Below are 20,503 nucleotides of genomic sequence, written 5' to 3' on the forward strand. Positions count from 1 at the left end.
CAAGCAGGACAAAAGGCTTTTTTTCTTTTTTATTTCACTGGAGTTATAATAAACAAAAACTAATACAACTGTTTTCACAAAAAGCTACTGGATTTCAGTCAAGTCTTGAATATCTGTTTATAATGAATCAGAGACTTAACGTGTATTAAACAGCCAACATATTCACTTGTCTCATGTCTACAGTAAATTAACAATGTTGGTAAAAAGTTCACACACCATCAGAATGTGAAGGCGCACACACACACACACACATGCACACACACACACACACACACACACACACACACACACACACACACACACACACACGCACACACACACACACATTTGTAATTCTAGGTGTGTGAAAGAGTCTGTGAGTCTGAGACCTAAAAATCATAAAATGTCTTATTGTAATAAGCACAATATAACGCAGCTATTGTTGGGAAAATATAGATAAAATCTGAATTTAAGTCGATTTAATCAAGTCCTGGTGAATATATATTTTCTTCACATACTATCTTCAGAAGTCTTCCTCTCTAAATCCTTCATCCATCCTGAACTGAAAGCCACTTTCTCCTCAGCCTCTACATGAGGGAAACATGAAGTTATATTTTAAAACATTAATTAAAGTAGTAGACACAGAAAACTGAACCTACCAGTCCTATTTGAAACATGACAGAAGCATAAATTAAAGGACTTGATCTTTTGGATGACAGAGGAATGTAAGAAATTCATCACTTCTGGGAGACGACAAAAAAGGAATGTTAACAAATCCAAAGTGTTTAGTAATGGCTGTAAAACTATGGCTGACAACAACCTCACATCATATCCTCACTCCCACAAACTGAAGCAGCTGTAAGTGTTTGTATGTGTGGACAGATGTGGCAGATGTTGAGGGTTGAGTTACATGTTGGATTCACTGTGAGCGCGTTTATCGTTTTCAAAATCACTATCCTGGGAGATGAGCTTGTAAGGTTTCTTCCTCTCCTTCTCCTCCAGCACCGAGTTCCCCATCTCCACGTCTCTGCTGCGGAGCTCGTGTCGAGACAGGAACTCCACGATGCCGGCTCCGATCGAATCCCCCAACACGTTGGTGGTGGTACGCAGACGGTCCCTGTGTGCAACCAAAATGTGGTCAAATTATATTCACAAGACATAAAACAAAGTGATGATTTCAAAGGTTTGAAAGATTACAGTTGTTTTGAAAGATATATTACTAAAATTAAAATGAGGTTTTGTCTGTCATAACTGTTTCATATTCACGATAAACATCCATCCATCCCTTTTCTGCTGCTTGTCTGGAGTCAGGTCGTGGTGGCAGCAGGATGAACAGGGTATTCCAGACGTCCCTCTCCCTAGCAATGTCTTTCAGCTCCGTCTGGGGGACCCTGAGGCATTCCCAGACCAGATGAAATATATAGTCTCCATCATGTTCTGGGTCTACCCCGGGGCCTGCTACCAGTTGGACCGGCAAATCACCATAGGAAGACACATCAGTAGAGGATTTTCACTCCTGTCCCATCCCAATTCTGTGACAGAATTTTAAAAAAATCCTGTCCCGTCCAATCCTGGAAGAATGATTTCTTAGATTTCTTGGTAGAAGATACAAATTACCAATGTTCCTTAAACGTCTCAAATGCAGACAATCAGTACATTCTACAAATTTCCAACGTGAACTAAATGCCTCTCATGACCCACAGGATTCCTGAAAAATTGTCAGCCTCTACCACCTCATTCCTTAGGACACAAAGGAGCAGCGACTCTACTCCGAGCTCCCTCTGGATGTCTGAGCTCCACACCCATCTATCTAGGGCTGAGCCCAGGCAACCTACAGAGGAAACTCTTTTCAGCCACTTGTATCTACGATGTCATTCTTTTGGTCTCTACCCAAAGCTGAGACCACAGGTGAGGGTTGGTACATAGATCAACTGGTAGATCTAAAGCTTTGCCTTCCAGCTCAGCTCCATCTTCACTACAGCGGTCTGGTACAGTGCCTGGACTCACTGATGCAACGCCAGTGAGAAGGAAGAGACAAAGCTGAACACAGAGGTGTTATGCAGACTGCAGCCATGTTGTTACATTATCTTGAGCTGGCGTGAACAAGGAAGGTCATCAGGGAGCTAAATGCAAGCAAACTAATATGGCTAAAATCGTGGATGTTAATGGGGATTGAGGCCAATGAAAGTACTGTAGACAAAGGTGGGTCCTGAGTTTGTTGGAACGAGAACTGACCACAGCTGAGGTTTTATGGAAAGACCTGAACTTCACCCTGATGCCTGGATGGAAAACCCACTGCATGAGATCATCATCGCCATGGAGCAGGCTAACCAGGGACAGAAACAAAGTGGACCGTCTCAGGGGTGACATGTCTTACGATGAACCTTACAACACCTTAAGATCCCTGAAGAAGACAGTCCCTGAGAAGAAGACAGGAGGAGTTTCCCTCTTCACCTGTTTCCGGGTCCTGCTTACTTCTCCCCGGCCATGTTTGTCCCTTCATCTCCCCATTTGAACACCTGTCTTCTTACCCACCTGACGAGCGTCCCCACCCACTCACACACCTGTTCCTAGTTATCTCATTATGCCATCAGTATTTTTTTGTCACCAGCTCCAGGTTTTGTTCCCTCTTGGTTGCTGGTGGCAGCACAGACAGGGAGGACCCAAACACAGAGAGGACCCAAACATAGACTCACCAGACAGGATGATCCATTGGAGGAGTTTCACGAGAAGAAAAATGGCGTACAGGCAGACAGGTGAGTTCACAAACAGGCAGGAAAATGAGCAGGTACAGGACAACAACTTCAATAGGCCTGTAATTACTGAACAAATAGCCTATATGATATTGGAGTCTATTGTCTGGCAATTGTTCTATTTTGGATTACAGCACATCCCAGTAGAAAATATGCTGCGGCCCAGTAGCGGTCCATGGCCCCATGGTTGGGGACCACTGCTCTACTCCCATGAATAATTAAGAGACTAAGTAAAATCCTTTAAAACCACGTACCTGGAGCAGTGATAGTTTTTTTCTGCCTTTTAAAATAGCAAAAGTGACATGAACACGCCCTGCATGTGTTTGCACCATGCGCTTTAGGCTGAGCGCTTTGGACTGTTACAATAGAGCTCTGAGTGCAGCAGCTGTGGAGAACACTACACAGCACATGGGGAAGACACTGTGGAAACAATAGCTCCTTTACACCTTTGTGATAACAGCAAAGTTAAAGGGATGGTGTCAGATTTTGGGGAAAAACACTTATTCACTTGCCTAAAGTAGAGAAGCTACAGCCAGCAGAGTGTTAGCTTAGCTTATCTTATCTTAGTATAAAGACTGAAAATGGGGGGGCAAACAGCTAGCCTTCCTCTTTCTGAGGGTAAACAAATCTGCCTACCAACACCTATAAAGATCACTAATTAACATGTCATATCTCTTTTGTTTACAGTAACCCAGTCCTGGTTCTGTGCTGGACTGTTTCTTGGCTGGACCAGTCAAAGAAGGAGGTCTTTAACAGTTAGATGTGTTCAGACTTATTTAAACCTTTATGAAGATTCATGAAGCTCAAAACAATTAGCTTGATTCACTAATTTAAACCTGTGGTTGCTGGTAATCTTGCTCTATGAAACACTCCTCAGGTTTATAACATATGCACTTCTGTTAGAGACTATACTTTGTTCCATTCAGTGCGAGAGGGCCTGGGTTAGCGAGGCTTCCTGAAGACAGGCCATTCATATTTGGTCCATCCTAGTTAAAGAAGAGAAGGGTTTCTGCTTATTACCCCAGTTAGCTGAGTAATTTCTGGGAAGGGTATTCTAATTGAAATGATTAATTTGGGAAACCTAATTATGTTTCTATGTTAAAACTCATTGCAGAAAATATTCAATACAAAAGGGAAGATGTAGAGCAAGACTCCAGGGATGCAGGAGAAGTGTGTCACTAGGTGGTAGTAGATACAGAGCTGCTCTTGACCTTTAAAATGACAGAGATGATTCATGGAGGGATGTGAGGTACAGTTACAGCACTTCAACCTGTCACACTCCTGTGTTTGACTGGCTCTTATACTGTATTCATTGGTTCAAGCTACTTACAGAAACCAATCAACTGCAATGATGAGAGTGATGTCATCAGTAGGAAGTCCAACAGAGGTTAATACAATCACCATGGTGACCAGGCCTGCCTGAGGGATGCCAGCAGCTCCAATACTGGCTGCAGTTGCTGTGATACTTGAAGAGAAACATACAGACAGTTCAAAGGCTGACTTTTATAGCAGCAACTTTTGGTTGTGATCCCCCTCTTCTTTTAATTCTTACCTTATGGTGATGATCTGACCAAAGTTCATCTCCATATTGTTGACCTGAGCAATGAAGATGGCTGCCAGCGCTTCATACAGAGCTGTTCCATCCATGTTGATGGTGGCGCCCACAGGAAGCACAAAGCGTGTGATTCGCTTATCGATTCTGTTGTTTTCCTCCAGACATTTAAAGGTGACAGGGAGGGTGGCCGAGCTGGGGGAGAAAAGGGCAGAAACACTTCAGTACATGCATCAGTGACATCACTGTTCTTAACGATGCAACGTATGCTGCTGATTCTGATTCTTCAGTTCAGTAGTGAGTTCAGTCTGCTGGGTTGAACTGTTACATTCAATTCAGTACAAGTCTGGTCTTGTACAGGTTTTTCAGGTTAACAGCTAAGGAACAAATTCTTTGTGATAGTTATCAGCTCATGACTCAGTAACCAGGAAGTAGCTGACAGCAGAGCTCTCCAGTGATGAGCTCCACTGCTGAAAGCTACTGATCTAGTCAGTGACAAAGCATCAGTGTCATCAGTTCAGTTTAAGGTTTAAAGATGTCCTGAACAACGCTAATATCTATGTTCAAACAGAGACAACAGGGAACGCTTTGAGAGCGTCTCACAGTGGCTGCTAAGTGTGTGACCAATGAAAAAGAAAACTTGAGAAATAAGTTCAAACCTTACATACTTCAACACTATGGATGCAAACCCCACAATTCTGACGTCAAACAGTTGCAGGTGCACTGTGTGACAATTCAACAAGAATACTGACACTTTAAGAAAACAAGAAAGGTTATAGATTGTAGGACATAGTTCAAAAGCTGGACAGAGCTGTTTTCACCTGCTTCCAATCTTTATGTTAGAAACTATACTAGACACTCGAGTTTGACTGCACTGAACTGCCGTTCCCAAAATGCTAGCATGTTTGTTTCAGGTAATAATTGTGATTCCTTTAAGTGTGGTAGTGTTGGGCAGGACATACCTGGAGGAGGTCCCCAGGGCTGTGACCAGAGCTTGCAGGAGTCCGGCAATGAAGATAAAGGGGTTCTGCCGAGTGATGACAAAATAAAGTGTGGGAAGAATAAGAACAGCATGGATCATTAAGCCAATGATGACTGTGATGGTGTACATGCCCAGCTGGCCCCCCATCTGTGTCAGATCATCCATCTCCACAATCTTTCCTGCAATGAGGAACAGGATACCAATGGGGGCGTACCTGAGAGGGGGAGAGGAACATTGAGTTACTGAACTGATGGTAACGTTTGTTCAACAGCTTCCCTGATAGTGAAGTCTTACCACATGATGATGGCAACCAGGCGCATGATCGCTTCATTGAGGCTGTCGAAAAAATCCCTCAGGAGCTGGCCCTGCTCCTTCATATTGCCAATTATCAAACCAAAGCACATGGAGAAGACCACCAGCCCGAGGGCATTGACCCCGTTCACCTGACCTGGCACTGGGATCACTTCCTCCCGGGTGATCTCCATGACCTCTTGGGTGCCATTGGTTGAGTTGAAGAGGGTGTCATTCACTGTTACTGTCACATGGACCACTCGTTTTCCATATTTGGTTTTGAACTGGAGAATGAGAAAATTAAAGGACGGTAGTTATATCAGTGGAGTCTGGTGCGGCAGACTGTGCTAATCTCAACCTTCAGAATCACGTAGTAGTACTCTGTGTTAAATTACTATTTCATAAAGGTTGTAATGGACCCCCGACATTTGCTCTAGTGGAACCATCAGGTCAAAGAGTTTCATGGCCTTTCCTAGAGCGCCACTCCCAGGTCAACCTCTTCTTTGTCAATAAGAGATAAACTTGGATTATGACATTAGCTTGGATATACATGACCCTCAGGGGGTTCATCCTCTGGTGATCATAAATTGCCCGACAGTGCACAGGAATATTGACATATTCATACTGGGCTTGTATTAATTCTCAAGGCTGGCTTTGTGTTTAAGTTGGTTTCTGTCTTAACCATGTTGCGAGGTGTTGGCCCTTGATTGGTCAGAAAGTTGTTAGATACATTATTTTGTGGCGTGTAATGAAGATTCAAGAAACTATGAGCTGCTTGCCAAAAGATGACCTATTGTAAGACTTGATGGATACAAAGTGCTGCAAATTTGGTAAGTATTAACAGTAAAGCTCACCTGCTGTGTGCAGGCCTGGACCAAGTTTGGTGGGAACATGTTTCTGAAATGAGAAATCAGTGATTAAGAGATGGTGTTGACCAGTTACTGTCACATGTCATTGTTGTGACTTCCTTACTGATGTGCAGGCTACCTGATCAGATCTAAGAAGGCGTCAGCGGGACTGACTTGCTCTATTGTCTGCTGCTTCCCAAACTCATCTTTGGATCCTTTTCCTGGGTGGATGATGAGGACGATTATGATACCTATGAAGACTGCGATGAAGGTTGTGGTCATGTAGTAAATCACGGCTCTCATGCCCATCTTTCCTGAGGCTTTGCTGTCCAGAGCTGCCATTCCTAATGGACAGAGGGTTGAAACGCAGTTCATCTGAGTATTAAGACATGAAAAAATATTCTTTACCAATAAGGAAGCAGATTATGGGTTAATTATGTAACAGTGTGTCAGGTAGATCCTACAACCAGTAGTCCATTATTATGAAGCAGACATTCTGTGCTTGTGTGCTGAGCCTCCACTGTTTCAGCAACAGATGAAAAATACTGTTGCACACCACAACCACTCTCAACTGTATTTCTCCAGACAATCACCAAAACCTTGTGCTTTAAAAAATACCCACATTTCTCTCTATTGATGACCTGGTGGTGTCTATTGATTTTCCAACCCAGTTTAGATGAAACACCGCCCTCTTCCGTTTGATAATTGATCGAATGGTGCGCTTCCCTGTTAGTTTTGCTCTTGGTCATGTGTGTTTCTGTGAGATCCAAAGTCCCTGGACTCGCCTCTCTGAAATGGTTTAGTGTAAATGCACAGTGTGAGGCTCTGTGTCTTGACTGAGTCGTCTGGTTTGTGGGTTTACGATCATCATGTTTTACGTCCTCGTTCTCATGACGACAGACATGGTCTGAGATTTTGTTGAGTCCCTCACCTGCTTCTGCAGATGTGTCCACTTCGAGTAGGTGCTCATGTTGATTCTCACCTGAGATTCACCTGAGACTTTGGTACAAGATGGTGATATTCCCCCTCAATGTCCGGTGTGGCTGCTGACCATTTAAAACTGACCAGATGTCACTGTGCCTTGTGCTTTTGTATCAGAGATCCAAACATGGTCTCCAGGTGACAGGTCCCTTGCTCTTTGCCTCATATTGAAACATTTTGCATCCATCCATCTTTTTGCTCTCTGCTGGAGTTGTTTGCAGGTCTGAGAGAGTCAGGTGCAACCTCTCTGGAAGGGTAAAGCAATTTGGTGCAAAATAATCTACCACTAGCAAGTACTGTCTCTTTGGGTGACTAGATCTGCATCTTGTTTTTGCCAGGGCTTGTCTCAAAATCTGGTTGGCATCAGAGGTTCTTTTGCACCTACCCTTTCTTTGATGCATTCTCTGCATTTAATACCTCACTAATCTGACTGCTTAGTCCAGGCCAACACACTGTGCGACTAGCACATTCTCTGCATTTTACCATCCCCTGGGGGCCTTTGTGTATGGGGAATGTTAGCAGGCACACCTGACCTTGTGCCATGCAGTATAAGTCCATCATGCACACTTAGAACTGCTCTCTCACGGCAGTAGTGGTCAAACTAACTGGCCAACTCCCCACATGGTATTTCATGACTTGTGTACAAACACCATCTGCACACAGCTACTCGCAAACATATCTATCGCTTGTCGGGCGATTGTCCAGCACAGACTCAAGGTAGATATTAGTGTCATCCATCATGTCATTATCAGCTTATGTAGACCTGTCTTTGAGTGTGTCAACAGTTTTGAGCCTTTTTATAGGCGTGTGTTTGGTTATGTAGGAATACGTCATTCAGTGCATCCTGAATCTATATACGAGGTGGCAGCAAGTCCCAAGCCTGCCTACCTAGTAGACTTATAAGAGGTTTGTGGTCAGTTTCCAGTTCAAAATGTAGTCCAAGGATGAAATCAATAAACCCCTCACAGCCCAAAGTCAGGGCCTGTGCCTCCATTCTCCAGTTGAACATATCCCTTTTCTGTGTCTGTCAGTGACCAGGAAGCATAAGTGACCGTAGACCAAGTCTCTCCATCCTTTTGTTCATCACTGCCCCTAGTCTGTACACTGAGACCTTTGCAGACATTTTCAGTTGCTTGTTAGGGTCACCCAGCTTGAGGAAAACAAAATTCCCCCTTTTTGTCTTTTTCAGCCAGATTTGGTATGAACTTCCCTAAATGATTCACCATACCTGTGAAGCTCCTGAGCTCACTCATATTCATTGGCATACAGCTCTCGTTTATGTGGATCTGGCCTCAAGCCATCAGATGAGATTATGTAACAAAGAAACCTCTTTTCCCAAACTCACACTTTGACATAATGAGTGTGACAGCTGCTTTTTCCGCTCGATTCAGGACAGCGTGCAACCTAGGATCCTAATCCTCATCTCTAGGATATCATCCATGTGGCAGACAACACCTTCTATGCCTGCGGTAAACTCAGTCACCATCCTGTTCTGGAAATGTCCTGGGGCAGAGGTAATACCAAAAGGCGGGCAGTTAAAGTGATAACACTGGAATCCACTATCCATGTACTTATAGTACACTGCATGTTGCTGTACTTGCTAATGTGAACACACTTATGCTCTCAAAATATCAAATGTGAGTATGGGAGTACACGAGACACAGCCACAGTTACACCTGAGCCAAGTAGCAGAGCCTGTCACCCTGAACCATACTGAGCCCACCCCATGACATCATCAACAGGTTAAATGCCAAACTGTTCACATTACACCACATGAACAAAACATTGGGATTTCAGCAGTGTAATTTTTTCCTTCATGTCCTGCCTCCATCATCTACCCAGGCGCCACCGCTCGCCAACACACACACAGACAATCAAGACCTGATCCTCTGGACATTGTCCAGAGTTCATGTCAGAAAACACTGTTTAACTGCTGCCTCAGCTGATCATCTGTCATCTGTAAGTGATTATTGGTGAAAAGCTGCACAGACGCTGGACAAATAATATTGGGGAGTGGGAGAAGTTATTTTGAGTGTACAGGGATCTGGAAGGTGAGTATGGAATTTAACTAGGATTCCCAAGGTGCATTTCAGTGGAAACAGTCGACCAACTAACTGTAAATTCTGTTACATGTATAGCTGAATGCAAGCTGAACCCAACGATTACATTTTGTAGACAACACAATCTGCAGCTTCTCTGTAGCAACTAATCTGAGGTTTATGGGTATTGTAGAGTTTAGAATTTACCAAACTGACAAAAAAAAACAACAACCATAGACTGTAAATAAAGATGGACGTAGCCACCATGATGTCACCCACAGGTTTCCGAAGAGCGGTTTAGAAGCTCAGAGTGGGCTGCTCCACCACTGCCCCCCCCCTCCCCCCCTCCATACAGTTGTCATGAACGACAAAATTAGCTATAGAGACCAAAACTGGTGGTCTATGGGAATTGACTCACTTTTGGAGACAGCCTCAAGTGTTTTCAGTTTTCTTCAGTGTTGGCTTCACTTTTCAGCCCTGGAGGTTGCTACTTGGAAAAAACATTTGTCCCAGCTATAGCTGTGGTTCAACTAACCTCCGTAACATAATGGTATTCCTCCGTGATTGAAAAGTGTTCAGTTATGTTTCAGCTTTTCGGAAAGGTCAATGACAGATATTATATTCATAAACAGACTCTCAGTGGAATGAAATCACTGCCTTGAAGAAAGTGAGAGGTTATGATCCACCGATGTTCCCACAGTCTGGAGCAGTTAGAGGTGATGGATTTGAACCAGGTCTCCTCTGGAACTGAATCTCTTCATCACTGAGCTGAGGGGGGGGGGGGGGGGGGGGGGGGGGGGGGGGGGGGGGGGGGGGGGGGGGGGGGGGGGGGGGGGGGGGGGGGGGGGGGGGGGGGGGTGGGGGGGGGGGGGGGGGGCGAAGCTGGACTCCTCAGTGGTTACTGGTTTGTAAAGATGACCTCCCCATGAACCACCTCCACTGGGATGTAATAACTGTTCTTTCTCAGCAACAAAAAAACCTATTTGAAAAATACTGTTGATCTTTTCACAGTTTGAATAATAGTAACGTTTGTCACCAGTTACCATAGCTCCAGTTCCAGCCTTTCATGTGTTATTACAGTGGAGTCATAGATTTTGTAATCCAGGTAGCTGCACCTGACAAATGTTCTTACGCTTTTTGTAAAACGCAGGAAAAATAGTTTGGGAAAATGGAGACTGTTGACCAGATTCTTCTTCTGTGGTTTAGACAACAACAGTTCCTTGGTTCAGGTTAGTGAAAGATGTTGGTTTAGGTTAAATGCCCTGAAGTCACTGGGAAGTTGTTGTGTATTAAACCAGAACAGGATCTTTCCCTGACCTGAACCTTGAGCTGTGAGAAACTGAACAGAACCACAAAACAGTTTAATAATGTGGAGTCACTGCAGGTGGAGACTGTACTGACTGTTCTGGTGGAAAACAAACACGTCATCTGTGAACATTTTACTGATGCGTTCAGGATCAATGTATCTGAGACTGTTCTCATTACATTAATAGGAAACATATCTGGTCATTCAGAACATATTTGCTGTTGCAGTTTAGTTCCATATAAAGAAGATTCCCTAATTTTCCCCTCCTCTATGAAGTGAGCATAAACACTTCACACTAGGCCTGACAATCATTCATTTCTGACTTGTATATGTACATATACACAGTATATGGCTCTTAATATGATACATATCTTATCTATGTCAATTTGCTGTGAGTCTGAAGAGCTATAACAGGATTCATGTGTATTTTATGACACATTCATCCCCATTCATTCCAACCCCCTTAAGGGATCTCAAGATAAAACTGAGGTGACAATATATACAACTAATTTGCAACAGCAGATACATTTTGAAGGAAACATAATGCAGGCCAGATTAAGGTAATGAGAATATGTTGTTAATTTATGTACCTTGTAAATTCCAAATATGTTGATAACACATCAAAATGACAACTGCTTTTAATTAGTCTTTTAATTACGTTAAACAGTGGTGAGACCAAACCATCCTCAGATTACGACTTCCAAGGTCAAGAATGAAGCAACTTCATTTTCAGTAATGTTTCAGTCAGAACTGTGAGAAGGGCCTGATAACAAGTCCCTAAAAGGCTTATTCTAAAGTCATTATCATATCTGTGCATTTTGTGGTCAGTGTTGACTGCACATATAAGATTTAAGATCTGATGCCATAAATAAATCACTAGCTATCATTAAATCTTGCTGTGTGAGTGTAGCTGAAGCCAGATCACAGTCGTTACCTCTGTCAGAGACCCTTTTTCTTTTTCACTGCTTCATTTCTGATTCATTTAAACAGCAGAGACACAGTGCAGTGGCTGAGGAAGACACAACACTGTAGAGACAACTGAGCAGAGGCAGTGAAAGATCATAAAAGATCCAACATGTTAATATCGCATGAAGATAAAAGACTACAGTAAAGAAACTGAATCACAACAAAGTGAATGTTAACAGGTCCTAAATCCACTGACTGATCAGTTACATAATGTGTGAAGGTGTTGTACCTGTTATGAGACTGGAGATGAGTAAGGGCAGAACAAGCATCTGAAGCATCCTCATCAGCAGCTCTCCAGGGAAGGAGAAGTACTTCACCTCTCGATAGGTCATCTTATAGGGGCGGAGCGCGAAGCCCAGAACGATACCTGCAGAGAGAGACACGGGCCGGGCCTGTATATTATGTGTATGTGTGTCTCTGACAAGACTGTGACTGAACGAGGCCTGAGACATTTACATTCTAGCTCACAGAGGCATACACACCTACAACAACTGCAGCGACTGTGAAGAGCACAAAGGCGTTCTTCTTGAGGAAAGCTTGGACATCCTCTTTGGAGATCTCCTCCACTTTCCTCTTTGCCTTCATGGTACGTATGTGAATGCCTTCCCTGATACGCTGCATCCTGCTGCAGAAAACAAACAAATGTCCATTACTGAAAACAAGAGGTGTGTAGACTCACCAGCATGCTGATAAATCCATTCAGTATTTATCAAGAAACTCTTGGTTTTAAAGGAACGACACAGACGTTTTCAAATCTGCTTTAATGCAATATTCACATATTCATATGCATGTTGAAAGAGTTAAGTCAGGGTAATTAACCCTGTTTATAATACTGGCTGTGAACTGATCCCTTACAATTTGAGATAAAAGAAAGAAAATCTAATCTTTGTTCGTGCAAACTTCCCTCTTTGGGTTCGCATGGACAGTGTTTCTTTGCTGAGCCTGTGATGAGATCATTTATGGTGGACATGGTCTGTCTCTGGAACCACTTTACTACCCGAGGTGTGTTCAGACTGAATGTGAAATGAACTTTAGTCGTGGGTGCTCAGAGGGAAAATACTTCCTGTGTCAAAAATTCACTGGGCTGCGGAAATGCATCTTAATAAAGGGGCTATTTGTACGTTTTCTTTGCCGCTGAATGTGGTTTCTTCCTGGGAACCAGTGGTGATGGTCGCTTGCCAAGAGCTTCGGCCAACGTCGCGTTTACAAGACAAGAGGTTATAATACGTCCTCTGAGCATCTATGCCTTCAGGACAGGCTGGAGGCTACAGTGAATCAAAAAGTGAGGAGATGGTCCGAGGCTAGCTGGTTAGCATGCTAACTTCAGTAGAAGAAAAGATGTGATAGAGACAAGAGTTAACATTGGTGTTTGTTTCCACCTCTGGAGACAGATGTTGGTGAGTAAAGAAATGAAGTTTGATGCTGAACGCACAACGTTTCTTCTAGACTGGTAAGTAAACAGCTGTTAATGCTAATGGCAACGCTTACACATAGCTCCTTTAAAAGGTACCAGTGAGGTGATAATAATCCAGGAAGTGCAGTGTGAGTAACAGATCCAAGAGTTTAAAGGTTTAACGTTTGCCAAAACAACACGTGGTGCTTCATAATACTAGGAAGAAGGATTTCACTGCTCTGAAAACTCCTCTGTTACGTCTGTTATTGTGACAATAGCGAGCTAAAGAAATATGGCACTCATATCGCAACGAAATTTTACCACTTGCATATGCTGTATTTGATTGTCCAGCCTGAACAACATGATGTCACATCACTCTCTGGGGAAAGTTGAGCCAGGTTCAGTTTTTTTGTTGGACCATGTGTTTTTATGGTGGAGCCCTCTGTGTTGGCCCCACCGTCAACTCTATGGCCACATTCTCTGGACACAGCTGTTGGTGAGTCAAGGAATGAAGTTTGATGCTGGACTCACAACGTTTCTTCTAGACTGGTAAGTAAACAGCTGCTAATGCTAACGTTTGTTATGTAGCAATAGCAACACTTACATAAAGTTCCTTTGACCTTTTTGCTGTGGAAAAACTTCAATTGTTTACTTTTGTCTGAATAAATCCAAAGCATCTTGTTAGTGGTGGAGTTCAGTGTTTCTGCTCCACTTTACATTCAATGTATCTGTGACCTGGAAATTGTAAAAGGAAACACAAAGAACTTTGACTTTAGAGGAAACCCACTTTATTTGCCCACACCACTGATTTTAGCTTCAGCTAAACTTCATGAGGGCAGTGGATTTCATCCCCATCTCATATAAGTCACATTAGGAGGGGACCACAGTCACCAATAACTCTTCAAACATACTGTATGTCTGGACAGGTGAGTATTATATTAACATACGTAGATAAACACAACCTTATACAGTTGTATTGATTATATTTTCAACTTAAATTTAACTCCTGTGCAACTTTTATATGAAGCAAGAATATATGAAATAAGGATATTGTTTGATATTTAATTAGTTTAATTAGTCTAAAAGCAGTCATTCAGTTGTGTATAACAGAAAACAAATGCTCCATTTAAAGGGTCAATTCACCAAATCAAAATTTATTTTCTCACTTACCTCTAGTCCTGGTGATAGTTTTGGTTTTATTTGCACAGATCAAACAAATATTTGAGGTCTTCAATTTTTTTCAAATGTAAATTTTCAGTCAAACTGAATGTTTCTTTGGTGAATTGATCCTTTAATATCCATATTTTTACTTTCTTAAACTGCTAATACAGTCAATTGCTTTCTCCTTTCCAAGAAACTATTCATTGATTTAATCCAGTTCTTTGCTATACAGGAAAACTTTTTTATCCATCACCCAGTGGAGTTAAAACAACCAGAAGCCACAGACCTGTTACTACAGAACAAAGAGAGGCTGTCGATCACGTACCTCTGTGGGCTGGTGTTTGCTCTTCAGGTGACACTGGTGACCCGGCCGGCCTGTGAAGCAGCAGCAGAGGAGGGTAAGAAGAGCTGGAGTGTTGTTGGAGCGTCTGGGCTTCAGGAGGACGGAGTGACGGGGAGATGAATCTCTGAAGTGAAGCACAGGAAAGAGAGCTCTCCTGCTCCTACTGTAATTGGAAAGGAAGGGAGGGGAGACACCAGAAGAGAGACAGAGGGGGGAGGGGGCGAGACTAAGAGGACAAATTAGAAAATGGTTGTCCCATAATAACACTGTTAGCCCTGTGACACAGTTTCAGCTAAAACCCAGATGTATGAAAAACTTTGTTCAGAGTTGTGATCAAAATCCTCATGGAGTTATTTCTACATCTTCCTCACCTCTCCTCTCATCCTCTTCCTCACTCTCCTTTGTATCTGTAACACGTTCATCACTTTGTCTCGCTCTTATGGAGTCTGTACGTTGCAGAAACACAGAATTGATTCTCTCATAAAACAATAACCAAGCTGAACTGATACGCATCATCTCACTCGGGAAGTGTTATAGTTTAAGGTAATTCCACAGAGTCAAAGTCACACCACAATTAGCTGAAAAAAGTAGAACTTGTAATAAGTGACCTCACTGTATGGAAAACTATTCCCCGGTGATGTTGAACATAATTAGTGAAGAATACCCCTCAAATCAGGTCACAGCCTTTTACAAACACTATTCCCCGGTCACTGTCGCTCCAATGAATGAAATATTTCTGAAGACGTTTGTTAATGATCCAAACTGTCTCAAGAGGGTCAATACTCACAGCTTACTTTAAACAATTTATAATCAAATCCCAATTTTCTCATTCTTTATGCCCCACAGCCACAGCAGCAGTATGCTGTGTTTCAGAAGACACTGTATGTCAGTGATAACCAGGGTTGTATGAAGTATTCTGATACTCTCCTTCTGTAAAAGTAAAAATACCAGAGCAGAGCAGCTGGTGAACGTAGTAGAGCATTCAGAAGATAAAGAGCCACATATTTATTTTAGGAGGTGGTGGAGACCAAACACAGAGCTAAACGAATCCTCATGTGTTATGTGTCTCCTGGATGAGTGAATAGAAAACTGTTTGCTAACATAACTAATTTGTAGCACCACTATCTGGTCAGAGTGTCTGATCCGGAAGGTATCCTGAAAAGAAATGTTACAGTTTCCATGAATTTTGCAGGTAAGTAATGAAGGAGCTTTTTGCTGTTTGGAGGAAAACACTCTCACCCCCCCACGGGGTGTGTGCAGTGTTCAAAATACTCAAAAGACCAGTAAATGTCCACACCAAAGAATTTAGTTAAATTTGTTTAGTAAATCTTTTCAACAAGCAATGAACAAATACAGAATTCTGGATCAGATGTGTATTTCCCTAACCAATAACAAGTGTTGGTCAGTCCACAGTCTGACAACCTAACTTTCCCTGATCCAGTGTATTTATACAGATACAAACAAAGAAATGTGCACGGGCGTTTTGCCGTCTTCTGATTGGCTCTGCTGGCTTCCTCCTTCCCATCTGACTCCGACCCTAAGTGAAACCTAAAACTCAGCGCGCCAAAAAGAAGACAGTTAGTGTTTACACATAAATTAGCACTACCTCTGTTACCCCCGGCTGCCCCCTACACATGCCCATAGAGTGGTCCTTATCAGTGGTTGTAAATAGTTTCCTTGAGGCAGATGTTTAAACCACAACTCACCCTTAGCACCTAAATATCCACTAGTGTAAATCATTAAACAGTTTTAGGTTTAATAGCCTGAAATATTCCAACAGTAAGAAGGATGAAAAAATGACAGAAGTATAAATAAATGAATAATTAAAACATAAATAAATGCAAAATTAATGTATAGAAGAATACTATTGCTATATTTATGTATTTATTTATGTATATATATTATTTCTAGATCTATTAATTTATTTATTTATTCCTGTATTTCTACATGATTAGACAAATATGGAAATAAATGAATACATAAATAAATGAATCTAGAAATGCATAAATAAATAAAAGTAAAAATACAGAAATTGTATTTTTCATTCATGCATTTGTTTTGTGTTTATTTATGTATTTTTTTTAATTATACGTCATTTTTTGTCCTTCCCAGTTATAATGATAACGACTTCTAAGAATGTGCAGAACCACCACTTCAACCTCTCTCTCCACTAGCGCTGTGTCCCTCACTGCCCCAGAGAGTCCATCATCATCTGGAGCCCTGCAGCAACCAACGCACATACCAACACAGCTCTGTTAACATAAGTATACAAGCACGACCACTATAGGTTTCATCTCCATTAGCAATAGAACACATGACAGTAAACATCTTCATCAGTCAGTCATGTGGAGCACAGACAATAATCTGCATCTCAATCCAAACAAAATACACAATCATACCATTGACGTCTGGTGTGAACCACAGTCCACACTTCACTTTCCTTCTACATCAGCTCAGGACCTGCTGCTCTGCCTCTGTGCTGTAACATTAGAAATATCATCACATCATCAGTAACAGTCTGGTACAACAGTTCACACAGTCAGTGTCACAACACACTGTAGTGGACTGTCATCATATCCAAAATCACTGGCGTTCACATACAACAATAAAATCCTTTTACCAAAATGGAAAGGTAATCATTGAGCTGCTGCCCCCTAGTGGATCTCTGTGTAACTGTATGTGCTGTGTGCTCAGTACTAGTGAGGAGAATTAGTGAACAGGACAAACTCTAATGTGTGGTGACCTTTGACCTTTCCTCTTGTGCCATGCTTGTCAAGAAAAAACTGTACTCAAGAAATATCAACATTTAACATCAAACCTTTTATTTTTCACACAGGACAAACCTCTTTCCAGTTTTGGACAGTGCATGAGCAGTTCTGTAGGAAATCCAAATGTCAAGTTATCTCAAAAACATAACGAACACATTTTTCTTAATAACGACACAGACCCTTTTAGATTTAATGACCCCAACCTCTGTCCATAATGTTTTTTATTCATTCAATGAATCTAGAGCCACAGGACAGTTGGATGTTTAGTCGTATTTATGGGACATATGGAGGTTAAAATCTTCATTTAAATTTGAATGAGTTTGGTAAGAAACACAGTGAGAAACTGAATGAGGCACTTCAGCCCTGTTGGAAAACACTGCAGCTCCAGATGTAGTAACTATCTTGACCTCTTTTTGGCCACCCCGGGGAGAAGACCTTGGTCTGACACGCTTCAGGAACTGAGGTCCAGCCAGTGTTGTCAGTGTTTACTGTCAGATAATCCTTCCATTTATTAAAGAATTCGATTAACAGTATTTTTTTTTTTGTTATTGCAAAGGTGAAATGTGCTGTCATGGCTGGCCTTATCTTTCCTGTGCCTGGAGCCGGAGCGGTAAAAAAACGTGCAACCTCCTCATCACCCGTGCCTCATTAACTGGCCTGTTACACCCGTGTTACATAGACTCCGCCTGCCATTACCACCTACCACTACCACCCGTGATATGGCCTGCTGTAACCTATAAACAACAATAAACAGACACAATAAACGGCTCCTACACCGGACACTTGAGTTCTTGTTATATTGTGAGAGCAGCTTCTATAAGAAACTGTACATTGACTCCTCCACTGCCTCGACAGTAACTAAATGACCGCAGAAACAATTATTATAACAGTCACAGACCTACTGTCAGTCTCTTACATAATAATAAATCTCAACATATTGATGTTGTTGTTGATGTTTTAGTGGCCAAAAGTCTGCAACAGATTTGTAAATAATCAAATCACCAAAACCATCTGACAGGCGATTTTACATCACATTATTGCATTGCACAATTTCCAAGGCAGTGCTGGTGCTTCAGCAGGAGCATGGAGTCAACAGCCTGTTAAATGGCACTGGTGACACAGGGCCCCTCTCACAGACAGGACTGTAACATTAGGTGATGAAACAGATGTCCATGAGCTGATATTGTGCCTTAGCAGTGCAAAGTCCCACATAATTATGGAATTAATCAAATAACTAAAATCCAATTCACAAGCAGTGGACCAGGGGCTTTTGGGGACCCTAGAGGTCTGAAGACGGCCTGACCCAGTGACTCACAGTACATGATGGTGACTGTGTACAGAGTAAAACCAGCATGACTCCAGGTGACTGTGTGCCAACATGAAAAGAGGTTGTTCAGATTCAAGTCCTCATGAGGTGGTATAACCTGCTGTTGTCAGTCTGTGCTCATCAAACATTCCCTTATTAAAAAACTCAAAACTTCATCAATAGTAACCAAACTGATCAGCAGAAAATCAGTCAAACACAGAAGCAAAGGTAGAAGTTGAAATAAAGCTTGATCAACCAGCCAAATGTTTTTTTCCAGTCCATCTGAGCTCATTTCCAACCTTTCTATTCTCATGTATAACAGATTCAGAGGGGCTCATGGCCTCATTTCATTCTATCACACTTCATGCTGAGGGCAAATTCTTACACCCCAGAGAAATTACAAGACACCAGTGCTGTTTCCTTACTGCTCAGCTGCCAAAGACTCGTGTGTCTGATACTCAGGACCCACACAGGTTTAACGTGATGAGGATCTTCTGACCTCTGCTGTCTTCACAATTATTGAATAATCATGTGATTCAATAGTAGTTACAGGTCATAGTGGCCTATGTTTAAAACTATTTAAAACAGATTAGGCACTTTTCAGTTATCCCTAACGTTCACATATTTTTTTTACATTTATATTGTAAATTAGTATGTGTATTAGGGGCTCAGTTCCATTCATGTCAGTGGCTTCAGTTTTTATTTTTTCTGAGAGTTACTGGATTTTAGCAACTTAGGAGCAGTTCACTTCCCACAATTAAAAAAACACAGTGACACAGTCTGTATTTTACAGGCTAATTACAATATTTTGTCACTCTATAAAAGGATGCGACTTTAGGCAAGTAAACACGCAAATACAAGAAGGTTTGAGTGTTTACCAACCAGAATTTCATTCTTGGCAGAGTGGACAGGGCTACAAAACAGCATTTAGGGGAGACTGGGGGTGGTGGGACAGCTGCAACAAGTCTTATTCTTCCAATCAGAAACATGCTAGAGTGATGACGCTCAAACTGCACATACAGTATAGTTAGACCCTGCCCCACCAGGAACAGAGAAGACACATTCAACAGCTGCTGCTGCATTTATTAAATATTGTTTTGGAGGAATGAAATTAATTTTTAATTTAATTTTTTTTTTTTTTAATTTTGAGTTTCTTGAGTATTTTTGTCAAACTTTCCTGCCCTTTTTAAGAATTCATCAAAACTTACTTATCATTGTTTTGTTGATTTCTAAGTGACGTGTCAGTGTGTTTAGCACATGATGTTCTGTCATGGCTGAAAGGGTGGGAACAGTTGCAACGAGTTATTGTAACTCCTCAAGAGCCAAATCACAACAGACCACACAACAGTATTTTTTTTTTTTTTACATTTTTAGTTCAAAATAGGAAATATGCAGCTAATTTTGTCCCATAGCACAATGGATGCAACAGTAATTATTCAGTTGAATGCATAAGAGAATACAAAAGTAATTTTAGATATTATTTTCTTAACCTCTCATTGCCAGTTCTGTTTATAGATAAATATTTACAGATTATTTATAGATAGTTTATAGATAATAGTGCCTATTTTGACTCAAGATAGGTTATATTTTCTATGCAAAACAAAACTCAATAACTGTCCTAGATAAATTAATAATGCTATAATATTATTGTAAAACACTGCATATTTTCAGAATACTATGCTTATTGAGACAAAGTTAAATTTAATGCATTTTTTAATGTTGCAACTGTCTCTGATCTGTGTTGCAACTGCTCCCAGGGTTGAGGTGAGTTGCAACATCGGAATTCTTCCATTAAAATAAATATAGTGACATATGTAATCATCTTTAAATGGTAT

General features: G+C 41.6%; 1 protein-coding gene across 2 annotated transcripts; it reads right to left on the bottom strand.

Moving 5' to 3' along the window:
- Positions 1–260: 260 nt before the first annotated feature.
- On the bottom strand, positions 261–14,706 carry slc1a3 (solute carrier family 1 member 3). Of its 2 annotated transcripts, none has more exons than XM_022744463.1 (10): positions 14,577–14,706; positions 12,180–12,319; positions 11,927–12,064; positions 6,545–6,749; positions 6,412–6,454; positions 5,561–5,841; positions 5,247–5,480; positions 4,285–4,479; positions 4,063–4,197; positions 261–1,096 (listed from the first exon to the last, which is right to left on the bottom strand). In XM_022744463.1, the coding sequence occupies exons 2-10, from the start codon at positions 12,316–12,318 to the stop codon at positions 886–888; spliced, it is 1,581 nt and encodes a 526-aa protein (XP_022600184.1). In that variant the 5' UTR covers position 12,319; positions 14,577–14,706; the 3' UTR covers positions 261–885. The 2 variants fall into 2 exon arrangements, with proteins under 2 accessions (XP_022600184.1, XP_022600183.1); XM_022744462.1 differs by having other exon boundaries at positions 12,180–12,322.
- Positions 14,707–20,503: the final 5,797 nt, after the last annotated feature.

Source organism: Seriola dumerili, unplaced genomic scaffold, assembly GCF_002260705.1.
Source record: "Seriola dumerili isolate Sdu_G_001 unplaced genomic scaffold, Sdu_1.0 BDQW01000081.1, whole genome shotgun sequence".
Taxonomy (NCBI): Eukaryota; Metazoa; Chordata; class Actinopteri; order Carangiformes; family Carangidae; genus Seriola; species Seriola dumerili.